The 20418-nt window shown below is 40.2% G+C and overlaps 1 protein-coding gene across 2 annotated transcripts; it reads right to left on the bottom strand.

Moving 5' to 3' along the window:
• Positions 1–82: 82 nt before the first annotated feature.
• On the bottom strand, positions 83–18413 carry KATNA1 (katanin catalytic subunit A1). 2 transcript variants are annotated; one of them, XM_083858448.1, is made up of 11 exons: positions 18288–18413; positions 13255–13429; positions 12383–12540; positions 11406–11589; positions 9375–9496; positions 7900–8005; positions 7387–7545; positions 6168–6294; positions 4501–4635; positions 4114–4240; positions 83–419 (listed from the first exon to the last, which is right to left on the bottom strand). In XM_083858448.1, exons 2-11 carry the CDS (start codon positions 13423–13425, stop codon positions 221–223), a joined length of 1488 nt encoding a protein of 495 aa, XP_083714574.1. In that variant the 5' UTR covers positions 13426–13429; positions 18288–18413; the 3' UTR covers positions 83–220. The 2 variants fall into 2 exon arrangements, with proteins under 2 accessions (XP_083714574.1, XP_083714573.1); XM_083858447.1 differs by lacking the exon at positions 18288–18413 and adding an exon at positions 17875–18047.
• Between the last annotated feature and the right edge of the window lie 2005 nt (positions 18414–20418).

The raw sequence follows: 20418 nt of genomic DNA, 5'->3' as shown, positions 1-20418 counted from the left end.
AAATCAAATCAGATACCATCAGCATTTGAGAAAAATGGATGACTTCTGAGCTTGTTCAAAGAGAGTTAGGCAGAACTTGCATTTTAGAAAAAAAATTTATTTAGACAGCTGTTGCTCTTAAATTACAAAAGTTTAAAAGAGCATGCAGTGCACTGACACATCACCGATTACTTCTAAAGCTGTTTTAAGACATAAGGTGGTTTCTTCAAGAGAAGACAACTCAACATGATCCAAACTCAACTATCCATTTCTCGTATTTCTCAATGTCCGCAGCAGAAACAGATTTAGAAACTTTCTTCAAAGCTATTTCAAAGTCTTCCATAGTTGTTGGCATGTGCATTTCATCTCGGGGAAGATTTCTTATTTCTTCTGGTGTCAAGCCTTCAATACGCCTCCTCATAGCCATCAATGATGCATCTCTAGTCAGGAGGGTAAGAAAATAAAACCATTACTCAATACAGCATAGTGAGTTCAGTTGTTGGAAAGGCTCAACACAGCATTCCAGTTAAGCTGCTGCATTCGAAAAGATTCAGTAAAGAACTTAAACTTTTATGGGAAGATCTCCAAGTGCTTGTACAAAGCTACAATACCATGTTAACCATATTTTTCAAACATGGTTAACATATCCAGTATCTTTACTGGATATCTGAACAGCTACTATTCACAGGCAAAAGAGGTAAAGACAAACTGGTTTAGCTGATGTCACTGCATGCCTATGATGTAGCTGCTGTTTATAGTACTTTTAAAGAGGAACATGGCAGTAATAATTTCACTCCTCCTAGATATAGAAGGGAGTAGCTGGAGTGTTTTGAATGTTTCCTGGTTTGAACAGGAATCCCATTTCAAAGACAGAGGAGTCAACAGTATCTACCTCCAACCTGTACACTCAAGAACTAAATGTTAAATAACAAAATCTGTTCTGTCTGTAGCTCCACAAACTTCTGGCCTTAATGAGCACTGAATGTTTTTACAAGTGTGTCATTTTCTTTCGTGTTAGGTTTGACTACATTTAGATTTCCAGCAGCAAATCTGGTAGCAGCAAGTGATAAGCTGGTGAGGTGATAATTAGATAATACTGGAAGGCTGAAGTTCCTGCTAATTCATTGTTGTATATCTTACAATAACAAGAAAACACTGCTTATCTGTCTAGAGGTAAAAAAGATGGAAGTGTAATCTGGGTGATACTACAACAGTAAATTGTGTCATATCACAAGGTGAGAATCCAAAGAGAGAAAATCTTACACGTTGTCTTCCAGAAGGATTTAGAAAAATGGTTTGAGCATACTCTGTTTCAGTACCATCTCCTCCCACTAAAGAAAACCTTAACTGTGAGACTTCTGGAATTTACTAAATTGTTCACAGAATCACAGAATATTCCAAGTTGGAAGGGCCCCACAAAGATCGTCACATCCAACTCTTAAACGAACGGCCTGTATAGGGATCAAACCCACAGTCCTGATATTATCAGCACTGTGCTCTGACCACCTGAACTAGTCTCAGTGTTAATAAAATAAAATCTCTAATGCAGGAACTAAAATTTCAGAACAACCAAAAGATTGCCTTGTTGAACTCCATCTCAACCAAGTATCACCATGCTTCACTGTTACAACATCATTTGTAAACCATAAGCCACTGTAAACACAACGGTGTGGTCAGGACATTCCATGCATTTAATTTGCTTCCAGACAGCAGTTAAAAAACCCAGGAAGTCCAGCGAAAACAATCCAGCCAACCAACCAACCAGCAAGCCCATCATACCATAACACACTAACAGAACTGAACTGCAGCTGCCACCACTTTCTTTTGTGAAGTCATTTTGTGGACAGACATTCCAAACTGAACTGGTGCTTTCTCAAATGCACACTTGGTGCCTGGAGAAGCACCAAAGCTCTATTCAAAAAACAGGCAGCCACCCACTGGAAGACACAACAGGTGCCAGTTCTGTTCTAAAGGCCTTTTAACATTGACAGTCCACTCAAAACAACAATTCAAAGTTAGTTCATACTCACATCTAATCTGCAATTTGGATGCATTTTGTATTTCCTGAATGTCATTTGAAAACAAAGGTTCACCTTTGTTTCCCCTTGGTTATATGCTGACTGCTGGGAACTGTAGTATTACCTCTGACTAGTTTTCACTCTGGCTCAGCAAACTTTGGACTTCCCCTCAAATTCTCTAGGATAGGAGAGTCATTTCAGTAAACCAGTGTTCTTGGCCCACTTATTCTTATGTTTGGCTTGTGTCACTAGCAAGGACTGTCATAGTTTACAGGTCTGAACTTAGATGCTTATATACTGAGAGCCTGAACCATGAAAAAGCACTTTTAAATCATCCACATCTTTTTATCTTAATGTAAATGAAATAATCATATCCAAGAGCTATTTCTCCTGACACCATGGACAAAGTGTAAATACACAGGCTAATACAAGTACTTTCTTAGGGATTTCAAACCATGTACATCCAAATCTCAGTTTATCTGGATTTGTGCTTGCTGCCACCTCAGTCATCACTTCAGAGACTGCCACAATTAGAAGATTCAGATGTTTCTTTGTGTTTTTTAATCTGTTTGCCTTTTTTTTGTTTTGTTTTGTTTTGTTTAATAGTATTTGTATGAAGGGGCTTTGGTTAAAAAAAAAATCCGAAGTAGTTGTGCAGAAATACATACGCATATAAAATTCACTGAAAAACATTACAAGTATTTTCATTCTTAAAATAAGTGTATTGACATTCAGTGTAAAATTAATGACAAACAACAAACACTGAACAGACTGGAGGAGACAAACTGCAGCTAAAATGCACAAAGCAGCAGACCAAATAAACTCTCTTTTATATAACATGAACCTATTAGCACAAACTCCTTTCAAAGTAGAACCAAGACTGATCAGAAAAACACCAGAAATTCGTCTCACAAACCTAGAGATGAAACAAATCTCCACAACACAGATCCAGAACAACTAACGTACCATTCTTTTCCCAGACACTGTGCAAGGTTTGTTCAGGAAACTGTATTGAGGCTTCAAAGTTTTAGCTCAGCCTGCAGTGGCCCTGCTGACAGAGCCTTTGGTGGCAGCTTTGTGTACAGGCTACTCGCTTTCATCCCTGTGGCACAGCACATTGTCTTCTCAGCTGTGCTGACACGTGTCTGCAGAGCCATGTTAAGAATCTAGGCAAGAAATGGATCCACATTTGAGGAAGCAGCCAGGTGCTTTTACTCCAGCTCTCTCATCCTGCTCAAAGCACAGCCCCACAAAAGCCCCTGCAACAACCAGGAGCTCAAGCCTTGCCCTGCCACACTTCAGTGCTACCTCTGTTACAGAGGTGCTTGTCAGATAACAACAGCACCTTAAGCAGCTTCAGTTCTCTGTCCTGTACTGCAGATCTGAGTTTGCCACTGCTGCAACTGTGCCAGTGCAAGTCTTTTGATGTAAACAGGAGAACAGACACTTGTCTCTTAATAGATCAATCCTCTCCTTCCCTTTCCAATTTTTCAAAGAAAATATAATGGAAAGCATTAGAAGATATTTTTAGTCAATTATTTCAGAAATCGAGCCTAGAGAACAGGCCCACAAACAGCTGTATGCCAACAGCACAGATGAGACAGGGAAATGAAGGAGGTAGCAGAAAACTTTTGTCAGTCTCATCCCAAAAAACAATGTGCTGAGTACACAGCTCTTGTACCATCACACAAGACTCTACACCTTTTCCATGTGATGAAACAAGAAAACTCCATGTTTTTAATTATTCCAGTCTCTATCACTGTTGCCTCTTCCATATGGATTTCTGCAGAAGTCATACAGCCTGAGCAGAATGACTGCAACTCTGCAAGTTAAAGTTTACCCTCCTCTGGATAGTCCTCATGCATGGAATTTAGCCTGTATGAAAGAAGGTGGAATTTTACCTAAATCACAGCTTATTAGATTACTAAGTTGCAACTACTCTTCAAATGGAAATTTAGGTAAATATTAATGCAGTATTTCACCTTTTAGCCATACATAAAAGACAAGTTACAGTCCATTTTTATCCAATAACTTTAATAATGTAAACTGGCTATCTTACAAACAGTTCTCCCAAAGTTTGCAGCAGTAGTAACACAAATGATGCAATGCAACTTACCTGCATACGTTGGTAATGTCTGCACCTGAATAACCCTCCATTTTCTCAGCTATATTTGCAAGGTCAACATCATCGGCCAGTTCCAGTTCTCGCAGATTTATTTTTAGGAGTTCCTCTCTACCTTTGGCTAATCACAGAAAAGAAAAGAGAGTCTGTACAATCTGCTTTCTGAAGATAAATAATAAATTGAAGGAGGATAAGAGGGAAGAATGAGAAAAAGGACACTGTACTTGCTACAAGAGTAAATGTTAAAGCTGGTCCTGAATCCATACGTGAATTTGCATACACACATCAATTAGGCTTTTAAACCAAGCGATCAAAACTAAAGGAATGTTGTTAAAGTTTAGATTTTAGAATTTTTAACCTCCTCTCCCCAGTTTTTCATACCTGATGGTAAAGGAATGTAAATTCTCTTTTCTAGTCTCCGTCTCAGGGCTTCATCAATATCCCAAGGAAAATTAGTAGCAGCAAGTACCATGACCATCTTAGAAGGATCATCATTTTCAGTAGCACCCCCAACACCTGCAGTGGAGAAAAGAGGAGGTAAAATATACTTTTTTTTTGAAATTTCATGTAGAGAGAAAACAGTTCTGCAGTATTAAAGTAGCACCTCTACTGCACTTTAATGAGCCCAAGCATAACAGAATCACTGAGCGCAAGAGAGTTTGCTTTTTCATCTCTATGACAGCCTGCAAGCATAAATGGAAGCTTAGTTTAAACAGCAGCAAGGGCACAGGCCACTGCTCAGACCAGGAAGTTCCTCTCTATCATGGCCAGAATGGTTTTACAGCAGAGTTGTTTGTACTTCTGCCACAACAGTGGTTCAATTTTCATGTCAACATCTTGTAGCAGCAGGTGAGGAAACAAAACAACGCCCAACACCATCACCACACCAAAAACCAACATCCCCCACAGTATTCACCAACTGCCACACAAAAGCAGCATGACTCCCCCACAAGATCTCTTCAATTCTGAAGCCAGGCCAAAGGTTTCTTTGTGTTTTTTGTATGTATAGGTGGACTGTACAAACTGCTGAGGTGAATGTTTAAATTTGGTGGACTAAATCACAACTTCTTAGAGACAGATAGAACACCTGTTTCTAAATCCTATGAATCTGCTACAAGAGGAAGAAAGTAATTTTGGCAAAGTTGCTACTCTCTCTACAGTTTTTGCTTAAAACAACAGGATTGGGCTGTGGGATAGCCACTGTACCTAGTCTGCCTGAGAGTCTCCACATAAAATACCTTTTATGAATGCCTAAGTAAAAGGATTCAAATAGTTCTAACTAATAAAATCACATTATATTCATGCTTGACATAAGGGTATTAGAGCTCTGCTGCTCTTTAAAGACAAAAATAAAAGGATACCAACATCAGAGATGGAGAAATAAATATGCAAATCTGACTCATGGAATTCTATCACAGATCAGTTAATATATTAGCACTTCTCAGCAGTTCCTTTCCTTCTCTCTGCTCCCCAATGTATAAAACAGATGCCTCTATAGCAACTCTGCATTGTTACCTACTTTTGAACTTTGTTGATTTGTGAAATATTAGCCACATATTTGTAGTGAACTCTGTTTTAAAATGAAAACTCTCCCAACCACTTCCAAAGAACAGAAGATGTTCACTTGTTATTTATATTTTTAGGAGAAAAAGAGATTGCAAGGAAGTTAAATGTAATGCTGCCTTTGAAGTGTAAACATAAACAGATAACAGTTCTTTTGAACCATTTTTTACTTAATTTTGAAGAAGTGAGTGATATGCCAGGCAAAGACTGAGAGAAGCAGGATTTTTTTCTGCTGCTCTTTTGAAAGCTTGTATTTCCCACTGAATCTTCCTTATTCTGGGTCACTAATACAAGATGACAGCTCAGAGGCCAAAAGACTGTTAAATAATGTCACTTGTAGCTTTTAACCCCAATTTCATGTAAGGCTTTTAAAAAGCTGCTTCTGGAAAATGAAGTTTTCCCCTTTTTTTGTGTTTGGTTTTTTTTTTTTTCCTGTCTCTGAAGTTTCCTCCAGTCCAGCAGTTCCCAGTGATCAGGTTATTTACCATCCATTTGAACTAGCAGTTCTGCCTTCACACGTCGGCTGGCTTCATGCTCCTCTGATGTTCCCCTGCGGCTACAGATGGAGTCTATCTCATCAATAAATATCGTAGTTGGGGCATAAAATCGAGCCTGAAGAAAGCAAAGGATAAAGCAGAAGCTGAAACAGCAGTTCACTCCCATTTAAGAAGTAACAGCATATTCAGAGCTGAATAATGATGCCTTTACCCCAGCTTCTAAGTACCAAAGATCCCCACCCTTCTGCCTCTTGGACCCCAGCACTCAGGTACAGAGCACTGTGCATTCATTCAGAGCATTTGAGTAGATAAGCTTTTAGCAAAGTCCTGTAGTTGTTTGGGCTATAAACAAACATTTCATAAGCTATAGGCAGTTTCCCAAACTAGGAGTGACATTTTTAACTGTGAAAATCATCACAAAACTTGAATGAGATTTCAGTTAAAGCCAGGATGCATGTAGAGCTGGGACACCATGACACGGAACGCGTCCAAGAGATAGGACAACTGCAAAATAACTGATCTTTTTGAGATCAAGAGCATTTAAAGACAAGGACCCAGGATAGTAAAAGCTATTGTATTAGAGCAGTTAAGATGCTGTTCATTGTGTTATCTGCATTTTTGACCAATCACATTAAATATGAGCTGGTATTCTGTCTAACAAACTGTAATGTAAAAGATGTTTTATTTCCTGCTTTTCAGATTACTGTAATTGCAACTGTGCTCTCCCCTTAAGTACTGGGCCCTCTAGCAAACACTGCACGCACACCTGGTAACACATGGAAAAAAAAGCCAACTATTTTCTTAGCCCATTTCAAGTATTATGTGCTCTGAAGCCAACTACAGTTTGGAAGGCCAGTTCTTTTAACCACAAACAACCACCCACAAAAACAACAAAACACACAGCCTAAATAGGGTTCTCACCCAGAAAGCAATTAATTCCATCCCTAGATTTACATTCAAGTATGTTCCACAGCACTCACCAGCTTATAGTGAGCTACCTCTAACGTAAGACAACCTATTTTTCAGCTTTTATAAATCCATTTAGGAATAATCTTGAAATGCAAATAGGCAAATCAGAAATGCCCCAAGCATTTGAAGCTTGGAGAGCTGTTTGTGTATGTTATGAGTTTGAAACCTTGGTAAGGTTTCTCTGTTCCAGAGGTGATTCTACATTATCCCACTGCTCATGTTCAGAAACTTAAATCACCATTTCAAACAGCAGACGAACAAGTTTCTCAGATTCTCCTCTGTATTTTGAGGTAAGCGTGGAAGAGGAAACATTGAAAAAAGTTGTCTTGCATTCAGTGGCTACAGCTTTTGCTAGGAGGGTCTTTCCAGTACCAGGAGGACCAACCATTAGCACACCCTATTAAAATGAAAAAGAACCACTATTATGACAAGAATCAACAGAGAATTTTACAGTTTGTTTAGTGTAATAGTAAACTACTGGATGTAAACTTCCCCTTGAAAAGTTATTCAAATGTAAGTAATGAATATCATTGCTTACTCACAAACATGAAGACAGCATGCAGGTTACTGTTTATTTTGTTATTATTTACAATAATTTTGTTGTTTATTTTGGTGTTATTGTTTACAATAAATTTTGTTACTAAAACATGGGCAGAATTTATTTAAACTGTAAAACATTTGAAATTTCTTGTTCTGCCAAGATCCAATCCCAAAATCCTATTTATGATCGAAGGAGCAGATTTTTTCATACCTTCCACGGTCTTCTAATCCCCTTGAAAAACTCTGGCATCCACATTGGTAAAACTACGGCTTCCTTAAGCAGCTTTTTGGCTTCTACTAAATCAGCAATGTCATCCCTGCCAAGAAAGTGAAAGTTGTTTGACAGATTCAGACAGCAGGCAAAAGAATCACTCCACAGCTCAAAAAACCACACAATTAAACTTTTTGTTACTCACTGGCTCTCTCATAAATCTAATTAATTTTCCTGAATTATTTACATTCTAATGGCAAAAGCCTGTAACAGCTATAATTGACATCTGCCTGGCAGACTCCAGATGGATGCAAAACCAAAAAAATTAACTCTTTCACTAGAACACCTCTGTCAGTATTCAGAGAAAGGCAAGCAGAAGAAAGCAGGTTGGTTAAACTTAGGCTCACTACCAATTATGCTTTCTTCTTTCACTGAGAGGTTGGATGCCCCTGAAACTTAAATACCATCTTTCATTGTTACAAGAACAACCTGCTGAAGACTAGTAAATGGAGCGGATGTAAACAGAATTTTTAGAATTCTTTTTCAGAGTTACAGAAGTATTAATTCTTAGATACCTTATAGGATGGTCTTATTTCCTTGAAAGTAACTGTCAGGGCATTCCTCTTATCAGCATGTGCCCAGGTAATATTTTGGTTTCCAAACACATCTATATAAAGAATTAGTTTCAAATCTGAAGTCATAATTTAAGATTCAATATAAAAATTGAAACATAAATATTAAACTGAAATACAAGACAGTTGCACACACATAGAGTGTTTTGTGGGACTGTTCAGTTTTTTTTTAAAGCCTACTTTATTTGCCAGAAGATTTTTGCTCATTAAATCCTCACAAAACCACCTAAGCTTGGAAATATTCAGAACACAAAACAACCTTTATATAAGGTTTAATATTTAACACATTTATGTAAAGGTACTGGCACAGGGTTATATTTTATATTAGTGGCCACATGACACCCAGTAACATTTCAAAGGGTTCCTATATTGACATAACTTCTTTGTTAATCAGTTTTCTGTCTTGATATGCCCCAGAGTAGCAAAACAGATTTTCAAATGGAGATTCTGACAGATGTTAGAAACTTTTACATCGCAAAATAGTATCTCAAAAATTGATTTTAGGACTCTCAAAAGATTTTGAGAAGCTTCGTATGGCCAAGCTGGACAAGACTTTAAGCAACCTGATTTAGAGAAAGATGTCCCTGACACGGTAGTGGAATGCTTTAGCTGATCTTCAAAGGTCCCATCCAGCCCAAACTATTACATGAATCTATGGGTGGAAAAAATTTTTTTGAGCTCTAGAAGTATTCAACTAAAATTTAGTTCCCTGTTTAAAGGCAGTAAGGAAAACTTATATGTACTTTTTACATGTAAGTATCTGTTAAAATACTTAATTCTTGTCATATCATGTGAGGGGAAACAGAAACAACACAAGAGACTAGCAGCAGTACTCAAACTTACCATCGAATGTTAGGATTCTGAGAAATTATATCTCTTTCCAAAGCTTCTACTAAATCTTTGTCATATCCAGTACTATCAAATTTCTTTGGTTCAGACTCTGAAATCTCAGATGTGGATTTGTTCTACATATAAAAGATACAACAATGTAAATACATAGCAATGGTTATGCTACTAATGAATTTTTACAAGTCTACAACAGCATCATATTTTAAGAAGGTGGCAACATAAACCAGCATGAAAATTATGAAGCATCTGAATTACAGCTGCACTGCAGGATGGACCTGTGTGTTTCACCCAGATTTCTGTAGTGCCCTGGTTCCATTTCCTTCTCCCCAAAGCCACCATACTGCACTGAAGCAGTTTCTTTGTTTTGGTACCTAATCAAAACTGCATCTCTATCTAACTACACCTATCCCAGTGTAAGAGTTTCTGCCTCTTCTCCCACAGAAATCTGAAACTATCTGAGACAGAGTAGGGGAAAATTGTAAGTAGGGGAAAATTGTGGTCCAGTAAGACTGGACCATGAAGTGTCACACTGAGAGTATCTCAAATTCTCTAAGTGTCATAAATATGCCACGTATGTGGGACACGAAAAAAAAAAAATTAAGCATGACTTCCATATGTAGAATGAGCAATGGTGATCTGCAGGGAGACCACGGGATAAACCCAGAGTTAATTAACTAATACAGAGGCATGGACATGAACAGCAGAGAAGCAGCTCTGCAGCAGAGTTGAAGCAAACAAGCTACATAGTTGAAAGGGCTCAAACAGCAGAGACCATGCAACTGAAAGGAAATAAAATGCACTAGACATACCCTGTTTTTATACATTTAACAGCAAGCACTGGTGATGACAGAATAACTGTAAAAGAGAAAAAGAGACCTATCCTGTCTCTCTGTGGGTATATTTTAATGGATAGAGGATTATTACTCAAAGACAATCTAATTTAGCTCCTAAAAAAAGTAGTACCTTACACAGCTAAACAATTCCACCCTTGTAGATTATACTACCTCCACAGGACATGACACCTTGCCACAACTTAGGATTGCTGAAGCTAACAAACTATTGCATGGATATTTGATTTATTTACACCCTGGGAAACCATGAATCTGCTGTTTCCTGTATGGCCTCTTACCTTGGTCATCTGCTAAATTTATGGAGACCACAGAACAAAGCAAAAATTAAAGCACTCTAAATGCCAAGAACAGATCATAGTTCAAGTATGCTGAGGTTTTGTTTGTTTACAACTGAAGAGAGTATGGAGTTAGCAACATATCTCAAAAGAAAAAAAAAAAAGAAAGAAAAAAAAAGGCAAAGGTCTCATTTAGGGATTAAGTAAATCTTGATATGCTTTGGAATAGGCAATTCAATCTTGGTACAAATTATACTCAAAGCAATTAAGCTACAAGGACATCCCATGTGAATGAGCTTCACCAGGCTCTACTTCAGAAATTCAATGGCATCATTTTAAACAACTGCCTTCAAGTTCCAGTAAACATGTCACGGAATCACAGAATGGGTCAGGCAGGAAGAGAGCACAGTGGATCATCTGATCCAACCTCCCTGCTCAAACAGCATCATCCCAGAGCACAAGGCACAGGATTGTGTCCAGATGGTTCTTGAGTGTCTCCAGTGAGGGAGACTCCACAACCTCTCTGGACAATCTTTTCCAGTGCTCCGTCACCCACACAGTAAAAAAGTGCTCCCTCATGTTCAGGTGGAACTTCCTATACATCAGTTTCTGTGCATTGCCTCTTGTCCTATTGCTGGACATCACCGAGAAGAGTCTGGAAACATCCTCCTGGCACCCACCTTCAGATACATCTCAACTTCCCAGAGCGATTGTTTGTTTTTAATTAATCCAAAAGCAACACTGTGCACAAAGAAAAGACACCTTACAAGGTGAGATTCAAATCAGGACACTGACATGAACAGAAGAAGCATTTTCTGGGCATGTCATTTTATAATACACTCAGTAATAAGAAAGCACAACTGAGTTTCTCAAGTCCATGAAGTTATTTGCAAGTGTACCTTTTCCTCTTTTCCTTTATTTTGCTGATCCTTTTTCTCCCGGCTGCGGACTGCCTTCCCTTTATCACTGGGGTTTCGAGAGGACGGGCGGTGAGAGCCTCTGACAGCCGCACTCACACGGTTATTGTGACCTCTGCAATCGCTGCAGGGAGCAGACTGACGCTTCCGCGGTCCTGGCGAAGGTCTAGTTAGTTGTAACATATGCAAAAAGCCTCAGTGTAAAGCTACTGGTGAGCACTACATAACCAAATCAACTGGTTACAATCTGAAAAGCCATTTTGCTCAAGATAAAAATCCGTATGTCAGAAACAAGACAGGGATTTTTAGATAGTGACTAAAAATCCATTTTCCCTGTGCCACAAGCTCAGGGTCCACCTGCTTAAAACAAGTGCCTGGTTTTGTATATTTCATCAGTAGAAGTAATATGGAGCTTAGAAAAAATTGATAAACAAACAATAATTTGGCAATACAGCTAAAATAATCAATCTAACAGTCACTTTATGTCAAAATGCACAGTTCTGTGTGTGCTTTGTACATACTCCTGTCCCCTCCCTACCACTGGCATCTCTTAGAACCTCCAGTGAACCATGTCAGATAGCTACAACACAAAAAAGACAAAAAGAAACAAAGAAAAAACCACAACACAGACAGAACAATGTCTTTAGCATCCTGAACCAGCTAATTAATGCCAATAGAGACAAAAGTGAAATTAAAACTCAAAACCAAAAACCAAACAACTCGGGCAACAGTGTGTGGGGAAGAAGCCTGACATTAGTCAGGACTATGTAAGATAAAACCCCCAGAACATCCTGGATTAGGCTGCCTCAAAATGACACCTCCTTCACCACAAATGGTGTTGAGCTGCTGGTGCAAGTGTCACACATCTAAGTTCAAGAACAAAAATTACACAACAGGCTGAAGTCAAAGCACACTTTGTCCTGACAAATATTAATTTAGGTCTTCAGGTTTCCTCTTACCTACGTTCAGCAGGTACTGGCAAAGACCAGACTTCCGCATCGTGAGCTGGTAATTCTTGTTGTGAGGCTTTCAATGGAGTATTGTCTAGTTTAAAACTCTCCAGTGTTTTCATTATATCTTTCACATGCTTAGCTTCCACACTTATCTCCTGCCAAACCTGATTTAAAAAAAGAAGGTAGATTAAGCGCATTGGAAATAAGTTTGTAACAGTCCTCTGTTCAAGCCCATGTAATGCCTGGATGGATTCCACAAGGTTTAACAAGCTACCTAATTCTACTTCAATAAGCAAGAATTATGCACATTAGATATTAAGGATGTTTTTCTGCCTTCCTCAGCACATTTAAAGAACAAACAAAGAGATTTTGTATTTAACACTAAAGAGACTTTTGACAAATTTTGCCGATTAAACAGGTATGACAGAATCTAAGAGAGTAAATATCAACCAAAAGTATCAACCTAATGGGCAGATTATCAATGAAAAAAAAAAAAAAAAAAAAAAAGGGGTTTTGTTGAGGACAAACTATCAACTCACTTGGTATTAAGGACCTCAGTCCCACTAAAACGTTGAGGGAAATAAGACCAGGCTAAAAGACCTGAGCATAACAGGGGTACTCATCAGCATAGCTGTCAGGGCAGACAGTGCACTGGCTCCTCAGAGCCATGTTCCATTGACTGTTCTGCCACTGACAGACAAAGAAATCACAAAGACAACTTCAACAAGTCTATATAACAAAAAAGAGGCCTATACATAACAACACTAGTTTATGAGAGAATGGGGTAAGTCTTTTTATATTTTTGTTTACAATAAGATAGGCAATTCTTGCTACTTCAATGCTCTTCCCTCAAGACATCCCAGAAAAGTGCTATTTACCTGCTGCCATTTCTGTTGCAGATAGGTGTCTCTCACAGAGTACAGGTACTTATTCATTTGGTCAAGAACTCCCTGGTAGTAGACCATTGCAGAGTCATAATTTCCCAGTAAGGCATATTCACGGGCCAACTTCACATTCTCAATGATCATAACAAGGCTCATGTTCAACATGAAGCTGAAAAAAAATAGGAAATATTAACAAAGTAAAAAAACAACTGAGTATGAAACATTTTTTTTGCAAGTATTTTCATATGCTTATGACCTCATTTAGCATATCAAAACATAGAAGCTGAGAAAATACTGGTTACAAAAAAAAAAGGCCTAAAATGAATGTCATATATATAAAAATACAATTAATGTTCTGTTAGTAAAAATTAAACTTTTCACATCACAGCTTTTTTTCTTGTCATGGAGATTCTGTCAAAAAGCCCATGTAAGATGTGCAGATATTTAAATGCATTACTACAAGTCACAATTGCATACTCTCCTTTACCTCTTTATTTTACTGTAAGATAAATTAGTATTTTACTGTGCCTGGCCTGTGCTGTGTGGTTTAAAAAAAAAAACCGCAAAAACACCAAACAAGCAATAACTCAAAGTCTTTCTTCCTAATGCATTTTGTTTCGTTATTTTTTTTTTTCACCTTAACATTACGTGCATGTGAGTTTTAATAGCCTGATTTTGCCTTGTGGAAAAATACTATTCTTCCATTAGCTAGATTTTACAATTCTTCAATTTTACATAATGTTTCTTTGAAACAAATATCCACCTTCCATGCCCAGCTTGCACCTTCCTATCACCTTCATTCTTACACCTAAAAAGAAAACTCTGAAAAACATCAAGGCTATTTAAGTTATCACTGAAAGGTAAGCAAAAGCCACAATTAAACATTTAGTGTGTAACTACCCATTTTATTTAATGTATTGTTCAAACCTCGCTGTTTTATTCCCCAAGTCAGTGGTGCTTGTTAGTGGTTTTTTGGAGCAAACATCATAGACTGTGACTACTTCCACTCTGCAGCACTAACAGAATCTGCACTTTTGGATTAGAAGAGCACAGAAGTATTATTTATACAAGAACAGTAGAAGCAGACTCATCCTTTACAGTGCCACTGTCCATACAGCAGTTGTCCCACATTACTGTCAGTGTCTTACACACCTCATCCCCTTCTTCTCTAAGATACTCCTGCTGTCTCTGCTTTTCTTGTCTCTTACACACCAAGAATTTCCTCACTCTCCTCATCATTTCCTGACCAGGCACAGAAAACACTAAAATCAGCAAAAAAACATGCCTGCAAGAGTCACCCTGCTCTCATTTAGGTACCTGTGCCCAGTGACAGGAAGAAGCAACTGCAGACAAGCAATTCCAGCTAAGCCCTGGGATGAAGCATACTTGATACAGATCAACTATTTAAAGAATGTAAGAGGCACTAAATTCACATGCGCAATAAACAGACTTAAGACTGAATATATTTCAAGACCAGGTCAGGGTCGAGTTCGGACACATTATCAGAGGTTTCAGAAGCCACTCTTTGCTCACACCTGCCAACCCATTGCTGAAATGTGAGCTCTCCATTGTAAAGATGGGCTGCTAAGTACTTATCAAACATTATAGGGCTTTCATTCCTTTTTCTGACCCTTCCCAAGTTAGTTTCATGCACAGAAACACAGCTCAGGCAATCCTGAGCCAACATCCTCTTCTTTTTTTGCTTCCTTCCTCTTCCTTCCCCAGCTTCCCTGGGAGCTAATAGCTGCTGTCAAAATTTTCAGTCCAGAACAGCAAAACTCTGGCAGGCAGCAGGAGAGCTGAAGAGGCCTGCGAGAGCCCACACCCATCCCTGCAGAGGGGACCCGTGGGGTGAGCAGGAAAGCTGCTATCACAGAACCTGCACCCTGTAATCTCACTCTGGCCAGAGACTCGCCCAGCTGGCCATGATGTCTACAAGCTGATACAGTTAAAGTGACCACCAACTACAAAGACCAACATATCCCCGGCTAATTAGGCTGTGGAGACACGGTTTGGCTTGGGAGGTTTGTTGGTTTTAACCTCAGAACAAAGAGCCTGAAGATGTTTGTCAGCTGCTGTATGGATCATCACACAGATGTCAACAAAGTTCCCCCTGCTGTATTTAGGAGCAAGCTCTTCCACTCCTGCTCATCCTACCAGATACACCTGTTTGCCTGTCCTGAGAATTCAAACCGATGACTAACACTACTGAAATCACAAGTTGAGCAAGGTGCTAACAGACATTTTAAAAATCAAGTAATAGCAAGTTACTAAAACCAAACTAGACTTTTAAATACAGAAGGAAGTCATAGGTAACTTATTTTTTTCACTGAATGCTGCAGAGCAATCCAAGCAGAACAGCAACTTTATGTATACAGAAAAAGAAAAAAAAAGTTTGTAAGAAGAGTTTTCACCTGGAAATGTGAAAATAACAAGAATTAAAAAATCACAAACAAAAAACCCCCAAGAAATCAAAACCAACAAAACTAAAGAGCCAAGTCAGAAATATATGAAAGCCTGGGACCAAAAGGATAGCACTGCACATAATAAAAGAGTCAATGACATTTTCAGGTTAGAAAGGGCAGAGAATGTAAGGACAGAAAGTAGAAACAGACATGTAAGCAGAAGCTAGCAACTTGTGGGAAGACAAAAAAAGAAAAAAGAAGGTGCTCACTCAAGTTTCTAATGCTATTGGAATCTACCTGTTTCATCAGTGCTATTGAAAATGCAGGATAATTTGGTTTAAACTAGAAAACCAATTTAATTTGTTGCTTCATCTTGACTCATGAGAGCAAAAGAGCTTGAAGTGGCTTTCAAATACAAGGTTCTTCAGTACAAGTGAGGCAGAAAAAGCTGCTGGCTCTGCTTATGTCTGGACATGCCACTGCTGTTGCCACTTCAGGCAGTGTAAGAGCTGATACACTAATGAGAGTTCATGTGCCTGCTGCACTTGTAAGTGAAGATGGTAAAGCACTTCTAAGGGGGAAAAAGAAGAGCTAGAGTACTAATCTGAAAGCAGATTGAAGTTTGTGACAGAAGGTCACAATATACTGGGGCAGCTCAGCAGGGTGGAGGACACAGGAGAGGCGTGACTACACACAAATCCAGAGTTAAACCACAACTGAAGGGATTAAAACTCTCACAAAACTAATCCAGCACTACTTAATGATTTTTAAAGTATTTACAAATACTTAGCAATATCACATGTGTTTACAAATACTTGGTGCTATCACGTAACAGGATGTCAAAGCAGCAGGTCTGCACTTATCAGCCACGACCTTTCCATGAATCATGACCAGTGAAGTTATCTGTGTTCCAACAGCTGCTGAAACAGTGAAGAGCTCACAAAGTTTACAGTGAACAGGATATAAGGAAAATAACCTCAGCACTTTGTCTTGCAAGTTTAATTCTCCACTGTACAAACACACAAGACTTCACAACAAGAATAATCACTCTTCACACCAGCTGCGAGTATATAAGTAAATTAACCCATCTCTAGTTACAAAATACATTTTATCATTTGCTCCAAGGACCTAAAGGATTTCTAGAGTATAGAACAGCCAAGTCCAGCAAGGGTGGAACCTAACAAAAGTTCAAGAACCCAACAGCCTGTGAGAATGAGGTTTTGGAACTAATTTTTGTATTTTATTTGAAAGATACCAGCCTAACCATTATCAAGAAGACACTGGGGATACTTCACGTTTTCCATAATAACTTCAAGAAATCATCAACAGAGATGACTGTAAGTAATTTCTGCTCACAGTCATATGTTAGAATCCAGGAACACTGCATCACACTGTGTCCTGTAATACAAAGAAGTCCTCCAAATTTAAAAAAATAAAAGAAGAGGCTGACACGCAGATATTAAAAGTGAGTATTACCATTTGTCAATTACCATGGTGGACCCGCTGACTTGAAGAACAGCACGAGCCATACATGGAAAATACCTCTAAGGAGTTCTTTGCTCCAACCTTAATGTCTGGACTAAGCCAGAGCTCGGATTTTGGCAGAGCTCACATGTTTCCATTATTTCAGCCTGCTATACAGGCTCTGACATCAAAGCAGCCATGTAATATTTGTAAATGTAATATTTGCAAAGTTCTCTTAGCAAGCCAGATGAGAAAAAAAAACCACCCCAGCCTTCAGGAATCAGTTTTCACAGATGGAACGGATGGCCTGCATCACCTCCAGGTTCCCTTCCGCCTTGAATACTCTTCTTCATCACATCCATGGCCAGCAACACTGGGATCAACAAGTGACTGTGCTGATTACTTGGGAAGAAGAGCTGCCAGACTTACCGTATACTAAACAAAATGGTTCTGGTGCAGTCGCTGTATTTAACAGTAGCAGAAGAACCACCAGCAGCACCAGCCACAAACATAAGTATGGCTGGTAGTTTGTGCAAAATAAAAAACATTAAAAACAATCAATCACTAGGTACAGATACACTGGTGGCTAGTTGAGTTTATGTTTTCCAGGCTAAGCCTTTCAGAAGGCTTTACTGAACAGGCTACTTTGCCCCCACTCCACGGGGGCTGTCATTCTTTCTGATGATCAATGTTAAATCAAAAAAATTCTCTAGAAATTCAGAGAGGTCCGCGACTGAACAGATACCTGGAACTGCTGCCTGTAGCTTCCTTCTGTCTGGAGGGAAAACTTGCATCACCGCAGACTACTGCACATTAACAAAAATCCCCAAAACCCAGAAAGCAGGTGTAGGGTGAAGGGGGACTCAGGAAGCAGAGCCGGGGCCGGGGCAGCGCCAGCAGGAGCCCCCCAGGCGGGCCGGGAGCACCGGCCGCGCACCTGCGGGCAGCCCCGAGCACGTGTGAGCCGCAGTCCCGGCAGGATGAGCCCCGCGGTGGTGTCGCCCCTCGCCCGCTGGCCCCAGGGCAGAGCAGCCGGAGCCGCCCGTGCCCGGGACTCTGGGGGCGGCCCCGCCAGGCGCGGCGCGGCCATCGCCCCCCTCCCGGGCCCGCCTGTCCCCGCGGCCCGGCCGGACCCCGCGGCCCCTCTCGCTCACTTACTCCTCTCCGGAGCCCGGACCCGCGGCGGCGGCTACCGGCGGCACCGGCCACGACCCCTTCGCTTCTTCCGCCCCGTTCCTCCTGCACGCCGCTGGCCCCGCCCCGGCCCTGCCCGCCGCCTCCTCCCGCCGCCGCCGCCGGCAATTTTTGAAGGCAAATCCGGCTGCGTCACTTCCAGCCTGGTGGGACGGGGGAGAAGGCCCGCCCAGCCCGGCCGACGAGGAGTTCGTGGATGTTTGAGTGTTATTGCTAAAAGCTAAGAGCTGGTTCTGGTTCAAATTTTAAAGAGTAGCGGTAAAAAAACAAACAAACAAACAGAAACGAGAAAAGAGCAACTGCATTGGCCGGGAATCGAACCCGGGCCTCCCGCGTGGCAGGCGAGAATTCTACCACTGAACCACCAATGCTTGTGCGGAGAAGCTCTCCTGCCTTCATTACTCGAAGGTAAAAAACGCGAATTCACCCGCCCCATTACACCTACCTGAGATCCCGCCCTGGTGGTCGAGAGCCTTCTTTCCTTCGGCTATTTCCTTCCCGTAACTCACATATACGAATTTTGCCGAGTGAATAGCAACCACCCACTTTCATCTACGTGTTCTTTGCTTGTGAGTTGTCTGCACCTCTTTAAACTTTCATAGATGGTGTCGTTCTGGGGAAAAAAACCGCATCTGAGAGTGCTGAGGAAAACCTGCTGCTGCCGAGCGCAGTCAGACCAGGAAACTGCCCTTAAGTGTCCCTGATGGAGCAGTACCTCGTCACCTGTCTAAATAGACTCAGCTGCTTAGCAACAAATAGGATCTAAAGGTTGGGCACAATGCAGGAGGTTTATGATAGTCCTTCAGGGTGAACTCCAACCCCCCACAGCACTATGTCATCCTTTAATTAAATACATCACATTCATTCTTACTCGTCTTGTTGTTCTATTTCTACCCATTCTTAAACTGGCAGTTTTAGTCTATCCCTTTAATGAGTGTCTACGTTTAAAACGACCATTTCTACATTACCTCAGCTGTAAAGACACAGAAAGCTGCCGAGTTTCTAAAATTAAGTGTGCCACATGACTTGGTTGATGAGAGCTGGAAGAATTTCCTTTCTCCCCTTTGTAGGTGCTAATGAATAAAAAATGGTGCTATACTTCCACAACCTCCTCCCCAAGTGTAGCAGAATTAGGATATAACTCAGTCTCTCCAATAACACATTAGTTTCTGCATTAGCCCTTTGAGATGTGCACTTAAAGAGATTTTCACAGACAAATACAGATGAAAGCTGTGATACATTGTCCTCTTAAGGAACAGCTTCATGGTACAGAATGTATGCATATTCAATAATAAAAATAGTAATTCACAAGGTTTACTTATTTTGATGAAGGAGAGAGCAGAGGACTCAAAGAACACCAACAAATTGAACTCTTGAATCAACATGCATACTTTTGAGAAGCAGTTACAAACATGAGGTGATGGCCAAGTACAATAGCATTCCTGTTGTTACACTTGTGCCACTTTATTGTTAACCAACAGAGCTGTTGCAGCATAAATGGGAACTTGTAGAAGAGGGATGTGAAAGAGGACAGAAAAATAAATGCAGTTGGGCAACTAGTGTTTACATTTCATATTTGAATAGCCAAAATAAGAATGTGATTTTCACTTCTTATAAAGATTCAGTGTGGGGTTTATTATTCCATCAAGTGTTACACTACAGAAACCAATTCTGAGAAAACAGGAACGGTTTCTATTAACTCAAGAAATGTCACTGACTACCAGTAGCTGATAACTCAGGCTGCTCACAAGAGCTGGAATTCTCTTATTCTGAAATAACTTTTAAGAAGGCGTCAGTGCAACCACCCACTCACATCCTATCCCCCAGTTCAAACAACACATGCTGTGTGTTCATTCAGCAGGGGCAAGGAAGACTCCACTGCTCAACTGCTGGGCACTGACGAACTAGAAACCTGGCACCCCTGGATGAAGGGGATGGATGCTCCAGTGTACCTAGTGGAAAAGTCAGCAAAGATGCACATTCTTTTCATATGAACATCAGGAGGCTTGGAGATCATGGTCCAAGCCACCACCCCCTAAGCCACTAAGACCCAAATGTGCCAATAGGCATTCAGAGATTATATGGCACATGTGTA

This window comes from Zosterops lateralis, assembly GCF_965231275.1.
Source record: "Zosterops lateralis genome assembly, chromosome: 3".
NCBI lineage: Eukaryota > Metazoa > Chordata > Aves > Passeriformes > Zosteropidae > Zosterops > Zosterops lateralis.
Note: the sequence above shows the minus strand (reverse complement) of the source record. Positions and strands in the feature narration are given on the sequence as shown.

What these genes read in the sequence shown, in the direction of transcription:
- KATNA1 (XM_083858448.1), bottom strand. Translation starts at nt 13,425, where the DNA reads ATGTTGAACATGAGCCTTGTTATGATCATTGAGAATGTGAAGTTGGCC. An exon ending in ATAAAGGAAAAGAGGAAAAG is followed by an intron (nt 9,497 to 11,405) that starts GTACACTTGCAA and finishes TTTTATATGTAG; the next exon opens with AACAAATCCACATCTGAGAT. An exon ending in ACTGCTAGTTCAAATGGATG is followed by an intron (nt 4,636 to 6,167) that starts GTAAATAACCTG and finishes TCTCCACTGCAG; the next exon opens with GTGTTGGGGGTGCTACTGAA.